We start from the raw sequence: 10,233 nt of genomic DNA on the forward strand, positions 1-10,233 counted from the left end.
TGTAGATACAGTGTGGGGATACAAGGGGATACAGGAAATTAGTTTAAAGAGTATATTGAGTAGAACGTCATTAGATATAGTCTTAAATATTTTGTTATCTTTTTTTAGAGCAATGCTGGCAGGTAGGATTTAGTTTCTCCCTGTCTCTGGCCCACATTCCAGTACAGTAGGTGGCGGTAATGCACCATAACGTTGGATGCCAACCGCCGATAAACCCCACCGAAGAAGAAGAATAAACCGGAAATAGCAACCGGGCCTAAGTATTTTAACTTGTCTGACTTTTTTTGTTATTCACCGTTTGGTAGTTGTCGTTATTGAGTTTCCGGACGAGAGAGAATCATGAAGATGACGGAGGAAAACAACGATGGAAATTCGACAATAACAATGGAAGATGTCCAAAGTCTTATAAAAAAGAAAGACACTATTGAAGAACAAATTAAAGCTTACTACGACGTTTTGGAAGATGTACGTTTGTAACGTTACATGGATACGTTGTTTGTTTATATTTTGGACCAGCTGACGTTAGCGAACTAACGCTAGCTTGCGAGCTCAAATGTGGTTATTTTTCCAATATGTTGTAGCTAAGTTACGTCAATCAATGCTAGCTTTATTCAGTCTGTATTATCTAACGTTAGAAACAACGTGTTTGTGCGTGTTGTGAGGCTATTATATGACGCAAGAAATATGATTCCCCGTCAATAATTTGTGTGTTCTCTTTTAGCAAGAGGTTGGAATGGAAGGTCCTTTGGTTGATGCAGAGGGATTCCCTCGCGCAGATGTTAATGTGTACCAGATCAGAACAGCAAGGCACACTATTTCTTGTAAGAGCGCTTGTAGCACTGCTGCGCAATATAACATGTTTTAACTGACAAATTTCTTGACAACAGTCAGAAACTATTTACAGTGTAGTATGTAAGGGGTTCCATTGTTCGTGTGTGCTACTGCCTACTGTATTTTTTCCTCCGGCTAACTATGGCCACCATGTCGATGTGGCAGGTCTACAGAATGATCACAAAGCCATCATGGTGGAAATCGAGGAGGCCCTGCACAGGCTGCATGCTCTAGAGAAGGCGAAGCGCGAGCAGGACCAGGCAGAATCCCAGACTGAGTCCATGGAGCAGGAGGTCACCCTGCCCTCTCCCTTTGCCCGTGTGGATGCTGTCTCACAAGGCTCCCCTGCCTGTCAGGCTGTGAGTGTTTACAGTTTCTAGATCGACCTAAAACCTATATAGAATTTGTTTACAACACAGACATTGTTATTTACTTTGTGTGTTTGTTTGGGGTTACTTAAGAGTGTTTTTTTTTCCAGTTGTGATACATTTGTTTATTCCCATAGGGCTTGCGAATTAGTGATGAAATCATAGCATTTGGATCCATCAACACAGGGAACTTCCAGAACCTGCAGAATATTGCCTCAGTGGTTCAGCATAGTGAAGGGGTATGTTCACCTGTGACTATAATAATCTTGTTATAACCAGTTGTATTTTATTGTGCCAAATTACCTAATCATTGGCGGGGTAACGTGCCATTATGACAGCAATATGAAGTCACTACAGTGATAACTTACCATGCGTGACATGTTGTCTTTTCTGTTCCTTAGAGACCATTAAACGTTACAGTGATTCGAAATGGCCAGAAGACCCAAATGGGACTTACCCCACAGCGGTGGTCGGGCAGAGGTTTACTGGGGTGAGTGTCCTACCTATTGAGGTAGAGATTAGACGGATTACTATTTGATCTAACTTTACTGTGGTTCACATTTAAAATACAAGCCATGCCAAAATACACATCATATACAGTGTCTTCAGAAAGTATTCACACCACTTGACTTTTTCCACACGTTGCTGTGTTACACCCTGAATGAAATATTTATTATTGAGATTGTGTGCCATTGGCTTACACACAATACCCCATAATGTCAAAGTGGAATTATGTTTTTATATATATATTTGTTTTAAAGAAATTCATAAAATTTAAAAGCAAAAATGTCTTGCATCAATAAGTATTCAGACCCGTTGTTAAGGCAAGCCTAAATAAGTTCAGGAGTAAAAATTGGCTAAACATGTCACATATAATAAGTTGCATGGACTCCCTCTGTGTGCAGTAATAATGTTTAACATGATTTCTGAATGACTAACTCATCTCTGTACCCCACACATACAATTATCTGCAAGGTCCCTCAGTCGAGCAGTGAATTTCAAACACAGATTCAGCAACAAAGACCATGGAGATTTCCCATTGCCTTGCAAAGAAAGGCACCTATTGGCAGTGGTGGAAAAAGTACCCAACTGTCATACTTGAGTAAAAGTAATGCTACCTTTTTATAGAAAATTGACTCAAGTAAATGTCACCCAGTAAAATTCTACTTGGGTTAAAGTTTTAAAGTATTTGTTTTAAAATATACTTAAGTATCAAAAGTAAAAGTATAAATTATTTAAAATCCCTTATATTAAGCAAACCAGATGGCACCATTTTCTTGTTTTTATTTTATTTACAGAAAGCAAGGGGCACACTCCAACATTCAGACATAATTTACAAATGAAGCATGTGTGTTTTAGTGAGTCCGCCAGATCAGAGGCAGTAGGGATGACCAGGGATGTTCGGTTGATAAGTGAGTGTATTGGACCATTTTCATGTCCTGCTAAGCATTCAAGATGTATCGAGTACTTTTGGGTATCAAGGAAAATGTATGGAGTAAAAAGTACAATATTTTATTTTAAGGAATGTAGTAAAGTAAAAGTAGTCAAAAATATAAATAGTGGAGTATAGATACCACTGCTTATTGGTAGATGGGCAAAGAAATAACAGACATTGAAATCCCTTTGAGCATGGTGAAGTTATTAATTACACTTTGGATGATGTGTCAATACACCCAGTCCCTACAAAGATACACAATACTAACCTAAATACTGCACAATACTAACCTAAATGAAAGAGTTAAAATAAGGAAGAATATACAGAATAAAAAAAATATTACAAAACATTCATTCTGTTTGCAATAAGGCACTAAAAAATGTGTCAAAGAATGTATCTTTATGTCCTGAATACAAAGCGTTGTGTCGTGTTGGCCCCAAACATATCACTTAGTACAACTCTTTGTATTTTCAGGCATGGGGTCTGAATACTGCATTTTCAATGAATGTGCAAAAATGTCTAAACATATTTTCATTTTGTCATTGTGTATAGATGGGTGAGAGAGAAAATATTTAATCTATTTAGAAATCAGGCTGTAACACAAGAAAATGTGAACTAAGTCAAGGGGTATGAATACTTTCTGAAGGCACTCTAATTCATCACCTGAGATATTTGTTAGTAGTAGTAGTTTATAAACTATTTTACATGTAAGCCATACTTGGCAGCTAAAAGCTGAATTGCAGTACACACAAGTAAACAAATCTCAGACTGCTTGAAAAGCAAAACAAACATCAAATAAAAATATGAATGACATGAGTATAGGTCTGGGATACAAAGTTCTGAGTACTTTAAGCATCCGACACATGGAGCGACAGTCAATAGCACAAGGCTTGGGCAGAGGGGGGTGCAGGTGGCCAACAGAAGGAGCTGAGCAGCCAGATCAGGTCATCTGGGGGTAGGCAGGTAGCTCTTGATGTCCGTACCTGTGGAACGAGATGTCATTTGTCGGAGATGTCGTTTAAAAAAAAAAATAGTGTGTTTTTCACCCCTCCCTTTTTCTCCCGAATTTCGTGGTGTCCAATTGGGAGAAGTTACAGTCTTGTCTCATCTCTGCAACTCCCGTATGGACTCGGAGAGCCATGCGTCCTCCAAAACACAACCCAACCAAGCCGCACAGCTTCTTGACACAATGCCCATCCAGCCCGGAAGCCAGCTGCACCAATGTGTTGGAGGAAACACCGTACACCTGGCGACCATGTCAGCGCGCACGGCCCGCCACAGGAGTCGCTAGGGCGTGATGAGACAAGGATATCCCTGCCGGCCAAACCCTCCCCTAACCCAGATGACCAATTGTGAGCCGCTCCATGGGTCTCCTGGTCACGGCCGGCTGCGACAGAGCCTGGGCTCAAACCCAGAATCTCTAGTGGCACAGCTAGCACTGCGATGCAGTGCCTTAGACCACTGCGCCACTGGGGAGGCCCTTGTATTTTATCTCACCATGCTCTCACTCAGGATACAGTCTACTCATAACTTTGGATGAATACTCTTGAGAAATGAATTCCTCACTGCCACTTCGCCACTGAATTGTAGTCCCCCTCTTCAGTGAAGGAGTCCATAGAAACCGCCCAATGTAGGCCAATGTATACCAATCAAAACCACTAGCTGGCATTGTTAGCTAAATTATAATTAATCATGTATTTAATTTCTATAGTGCTTTTCATAGAATCTCAAACCGCTTCGAGCAGAAAACCAACAAGCAATATTATATGACTGGTCAACTAATAGAGGCCAAGTCTTTAAAAGCTGCCTCATGGAGAGGGTCCGTTTATGGCTTTAGTGGCGGTAGCTGGTCAGAGGATGGTAGATGATGGTGATTGTGTCTGCTGATGATCTTGTAGAGGGCAAGTCTGAGAACCAGCCTGACTTTTATAGTCATTGGACGTAGCTACTAGACTTCTCCTCTTCAATTCTGTGTAGCACCCACCTGGGTGATGCTCTAGCAGATCTGGTTGCCAGAAAGCTCACCACACAGTTCAGAACAGTAGCCAGTCGTCCTCATTACGAGCCCTCTGCCTCAGCACTGCTGTATTCCTCAATCTCCAATTCCTCTCACGCTTCAAGTGACTCCTCAAATGAGCTAGCTATCTTGAAAAGCTGGTTTGCCATTAATTCTTGGGCAGGATTTTATTTTATCCAGACTAAATCTATACTAATTTGGCTAGCCAGCACCATGACAACTGTAGAAGATAAACTATTGACTTCTTATTAATTGTTTTCCCAACAGATGTAACATTGTGCCCCTCCACAGATGATAAGGACCATATGACCAGCAAGATCGTAAGGGTTCAACTTTAACACCAACCTTACTGTTATGCCACTGGATGGCTATGAGTAAAGGAATTGTTTGAGCCCATAAATTAGAAGATTGACATTTAACTGATTCAATGTCAATTTAATGTTCTAATAAAAACATATTAACATTCTTTTCTTTGAGTTTACATATTGCTTTCAGTGTGAAAATATATATTTTTTCAATATTCGTCTGACATTTCCATTTGCCCAACTCCTCACCTGATGTAACAGCTAAAAATAAAATAAAAACATTTGACACATTTTTGATATTAGAGACATTTACAATTTCCACAAAGCCTAAGCAATTTAGCTTGGGGGGCCATTGTAATTTCTGGTTTCAGGCAAAGTTACTCAACAATAGGCGGCAGATAGCCTAGTGGTTAGAGCGTTGGGCCAGTAACCAAAATGTTTCTGGATTGAATCCCAATCCTCGAGCTGACAAGGTAAAAATCTGTCGTTCTGCCACTTTCAACCACTCCACAAATTTCTTGTGAACAAACTATAGTTTTGGCAAGTCTGTTAGGACATCTACTTTGTGCATGACACAAGTCATTTTTCCAACAATTGTTTACAGACAGATTATTTCACTTATAATTCACTGTATCACGATTCCAGTGGGTCAGAAGTTTACATACACTAAGTTGACTGTGCCTTTAAACAGCTTGGAAAATTCCAGAAAATGATGTCATGGCTTTAGAAGCTTCTGATAGGCTAATTGACATAATTTGAGTCAATTGGAGGTGTACCTGTGGATGTATTTCAAGGCCTACCTTCAAACTCAGTGCCTCTTTGCTTGACATCATGGGAAAATCAAAGGAAATCAGCCAAGACATCAGAAAGAAAAATTGTAGACCTCCACAAGTCTGGTTCATCTTTGAGAGCAATTTCAAAACGCCTGAAGGTACCACGTTAATCTGTACAAACAATTGTACGCAAGTACAAAAACCATGGGACCACGCAGCCATCATACCGCTCAGGAAGGAGAAGCGTTCTGTCTCCTAGAGATGAACGCACTTTGGTGCGAAAAGTGCAAATCAATCCCAGAACAACAGCAAAAGGACCGTGGATATATTGAAGCAACATCTCAAGACATTAGTCAGGAAGTTAAAGCTTGGTTGCAAATGGGTCTTCCAAATGGACAATGACCCCAAGCTTACTTCCAAAGTTGTGGCAAAATGGCTTAAGGACAACAAAGTCAAGGTATTGGAGTGGTCATCATGGGCAGAACTGAAAAAGTGTGCGAGCAAGGAGGCCTACCAACCTGACTCAGTTACACCAGCTCTGTCAGGAGGAAATGGCCAAAATTCACCCAACTTATTGCGGGAAGCTTGTGGAAAGCTACCTGAAGCGTTTGACCCAAGTTAAACCATTTTTAAAGGCAATGCTACCAAATACTAATTGAGTGTATGTGAACTTCTGCACCCTCTGGGAATGTGATGGAAGAAATAAAAGCTGAAATAAATAATTCGCTCTACTATTATTCTGACATTTCACATTCTTAAAATAAATTGGTGATCCTAACTGACCTAAGACAGGGAATTTTTACTAGGATTAAAGGTCAGGAATTGTTAACTGAATTTAAATGTATTTGGATAAGGTGTATGTAAACTTCTGACTTAAACTGTATATGTAGCAGAAAAGTTGTAAAAAAAAAAAAGATGTGTACTTGGAAGAGGGACAAATATGGATGGGTTAATAATAATAACAAATTACAAAAAATAAACATTTGGTGAGCAATATGTTTGGAACTGTGAGGGAACACAAACACACACACAATTCTTGTTGTATTGTTTGTTTATCGTGGTATTTTAAATTTGTGTGACTGTCATTGTATCAGTGTTTTGTTACTTGTCATGTTCTGTTTTTTTTGTGTGGACCCCAGAAAGAGTATCTGCTGCTTCTGCAAAAGCAAATTAAACTAACAATCATCGAATCGCAATAAAATTGCAGTATCGAATCACAATGCTTAAAGAATCGTGAGAATCACAATACATATCATATCGGCATCTAAGTATGGTGATCATATCGTGAGGGTCCTGGCAATTCCCAGCCTTATTGGCTATATCTGTTCACAATGATATTCAGCATGCAGTGTCCATCTAGAACAACTAGAATATGAACGGATATAAATAGCATGTTTATGGTTGTTGGTAACTGAGTAAAGATGAGGTTTATTGTTCAGTCCTGTACAGTGTAGGCTTAGATGAAAATGGGACCAAAAATATATATACACTGCTCAAAAGAATAAAGGGAACACTTAAACAACACAATGTAACTCCAAGTCTATCACACTTCTGTGAAATCAAACTGTCCACTTAGGAAGCAACACTGATTGACAATACATTTCACATGCTGTTGTGAAAATGGAATAGACAACAGGTGGAAACTATAGGCAAGTAGCAAGACACCCCCAATAAAGGAGTGGTTCTGCAGGTGGTGACCACAGACCACTTCTCAGTTCCTATGCTTCCTGGCTGATGTTTTGGTCACTTTTGAATGCTGGTGGTGCTTTAGTGGTAGCTTTAGTGGTCACTCTAGTGGTAGCATGAGACGGAGTCTACAACCCACATAAGTGGCTCAGGTAGTGCAGCTCATCCAGGATGGCACATCAATGCGAGCTGTGGCAAGAAGGTTTGCTGTGTCTGTCAGCGTAGTGTCCAGAGCATGGAGGCGCTACCAGGAGACAGGCCAGTACATAAGGAGACCTGGAGGAGGCCGTAGGAGGGCAACAACCCAGCAGCAGGACCGCTACCTCCACCTTTGTGCAAGGAGGAGCAAGAGAAGCACTGCCAGAGCCCTGCAAAATGACCTCCAGCAGGCCACAAATGTGCATGTGTCTGCTTAAACGGTCAGAAACAGACTCCATGAGGGTGGTAATGAGGGCCCGACGTCCACAAGTTGGGGTTGTGCTTACAGCCCAACACCGTGCAGGACGTTTTTCATTTGCCGGAGAACACCAAGATTGGCAAATTCGCCACTGGCTCCCTGTGCTCTTCACAGATGAAAGCAGGTTCACACTGAGCACATGTGACAGACGTGACAGCCTGGAGACGCCGTGGAGAACGATCTGCTGCCTGCAACATCCTCCAGCATGACCGGTTTGGCGTTGGGTCAGTCATGGTGTGGGGTGGCATTTCTTTGGGGGGCCGCACAGGCCTCCGTGCTCGCCAGAGGTAGCCTGACTGCCAATAGGTACCGAGATGAGATCCTCAGACCCCTTGTGAGACCATATGCTGGTGCGATTGGCCCTGGGTTCCTCCTAATGCAAGACAATGCTAGACCTTGTGTGGCTGGAGTGTGCCAGCAGTTCCTGCAAGAGGAAGGCATTGATGCTATGGACTGGCCCGCCCGTTCGGAGGAGATCCCTCAGGAGACCATCCGCCACCTCATCAGGAGCATTCCCAGGTGTTGTAGGGAGGTCATACAGGCATGTGGAGGCCACACACTCTACTGAGCCTCATTTTGACGTGTTTTAAGGACATTACATCAAAGTTGGATCAGCCTGTAGTGTGGTTTTCCACTTTAATTTTGAGTGTGACTCCAAATCCAGATCTCCATGGGTTGATAAATATGATTTCCATTGATTAATTTGTGTATGATTCTGTTGTCAGCACATTCAACTATGTAAAGAAAAAAGTATTTAATAAGAATATTTCATTCATTCAGATCTAGGATGTGTTATTTTAGTGTTCCCTTTATTTTTTTGAGCAGTGTATAAAAAATGTACCTCTGTCAAGTTTGATGGGGAGCGTCGCTGCACAGCTATTTCCAGGTCTCCAGAGATGTTCAATCGTGTTTGGGCTCTGGCTGGGTCACTCAAGGCCACTCCTGCATTGCCTTGGCTGTGTGCTTAGGGTCGTTGTCCTGTTGGAAGGTGAACCTTCATCCCAGTCTGAGGTCCTGAGCACTCTGGATCTTTGCTCCATTCAAGAATCTCTCTGTACTTTGCTCCATTCATCTTTCCCTCGATCCTGACTAGTCTCCCAGTCCCTGCCGCTGAAAAACATCCCCACAGCATGATTCTGCCACCACCATCCTTCACAGTAGGGATGGTGCCAGGTTTCCTCCAGACATGACGCTTGGCATACAGGCCAAAGAGTTCAATCTTCATTTCATCAGACCAGATAAGCTTGTTTTTCATGGTGTGAGTGTCCTTTAGGGGCCTCCAAACGGGCTGTCAAGTGCCTTTTACTGAGGAGTGGCTTCCATCTGGCCACTCTACCATAAAGGCCTGATTAGGGGAGTGCTGCAAAGATGGTTGTCCTTCTGGAAGGTTCTCCCATCTCCACAGAGGAACTCTAGAGCTCTGTCAGAGTGACCATTGGGTTCATGGTCACCTCCTTGACCAAGGCCCTTCTCCAATTGCTCAGTTTGGCAGGGCAGCCAGCTCTTGGAAGAGTCTTGGTGGTTCCAAACTTCTTGCATTTAAGAATGGTGGAGGAGCCTCCCAGGTGGCGCAGTGGTTAAGGGCGCTGTACTGCAGCGCCAGCTGTGCCATCAGAGACTCTGGGTTCGTGCCCAGGCTCTGTCGTAACCGGCCGCAGTGCGCGCTAAACAAGGTTGCCAGGTGCACGGTGTTTCCTCCGACACATTGGTGCGGCTGGCTTCCCGGTTGGATGCGCGCTGTGTTAAGAAGCAGTATATCGGAGGACGCATGACTTTCAACCTTCGTCTCTCCCGAGCCCATACGGGAGTTGTAGTGATGAGACAAGATAGTAGCTACTAAAACAATTGGATACCACGAAATTGGGGAGAAAAAGGGGTAAAAAAATAAAAATAAAAAGAATGGTGTTCTTGTCGACCTTCAATGCTGCAGACATTTTTTGGTAACCTTCCCCAGATCTGTGCCTCGTCACAATCCTGTCTCGGAGCTCTACGGACAATTCCTATGACCTCATGGCTTGGTTTTTGCTCTGACGTGCACTGTCAACTGTGGGACTTTATATAAACAGGTGTGTGCCTTTCCAAATCATATACAATCAATTGAATTTACTATAGGTGGACTCAAATCAAATTGTAGAAACATCTCAAGGATGATCAATGCAAACAGGATGCACCTAAGCTCAATTTCGAGTTTCATAGCAAATGCTTAATGTATTTTAATACATTTGCTAACATTTCTAAAAACTTGTTTTCACTTTGTCTCTATGGGGTATTGTGTGTAGATTGATGAGGGGAAAAAAATATTTAATACATTTTACAATAAGGCTGTAATGTCACAAAATGTGGAAAAAGGGAAGGGTTCTG

General features: G+C 42.1%; 1 protein-coding gene across 1 annotated transcript; it reads left to right on the forward strand.

Moving 5' to 3' along the window:
- Positions 1–199: 199 nt before the first annotated feature.
- Positions 200–5,117, forward strand: psmd9 (proteasome 26S subunit, non-ATPase 9). Its single transcript, XM_021606038.2, has 6 exons — positions 200–465; positions 722–821; positions 997–1,190; positions 1,337–1,438; positions 1,601–1,689; positions 4,919–5,117. Exons 1-6 carry the CDS (start codon positions 340–342, stop codon positions 4,944–4,946), a joined length of 639 nt encoding a protein of 212 aa, XP_021461713.1. The 5' UTR covers positions 200–339; the 3' UTR covers positions 4,947–5,117.
- Positions 5,118–10,233: the final 5,116 nt, after the last annotated feature.

The sequence above is a fragment of the Oncorhynchus mykiss genome, chromosome 6, assembly GCF_013265735.2.
Source record: "Oncorhynchus mykiss isolate Arlee chromosome 6, USDA_OmykA_1.1, whole genome shotgun sequence".
Classification (NCBI taxonomy): domain Eukaryota; kingdom Metazoa; phylum Chordata; class Actinopteri; order Salmoniformes; family Salmonidae; genus Oncorhynchus; species Oncorhynchus mykiss.

Excerpts from the sequence above, each read along its gene's own strand:
- psmd9 (XM_021606038.2), top strand. The coding sequence starts at position 340 with ATGAAGATGACGGAGGAAAACAACGATGGAAATTCGACAATAACAATG. Across the intron at positions 1,191-1,336 it reads GCTCCCCTGCCTGTCAGGCT|GGCTTGCGAATTAGTGATGA; the intron begins GTGAGTGTTTAC and ends TTATTCCCATAG. Across the intron at positions 1,439-1,600 it reads TGGTTCAGCATAGTGAAGGG|AGACCATTAAACGTTACAGT; the intron begins GTATGTTCACCT and ends TCTGTTCCTTAG.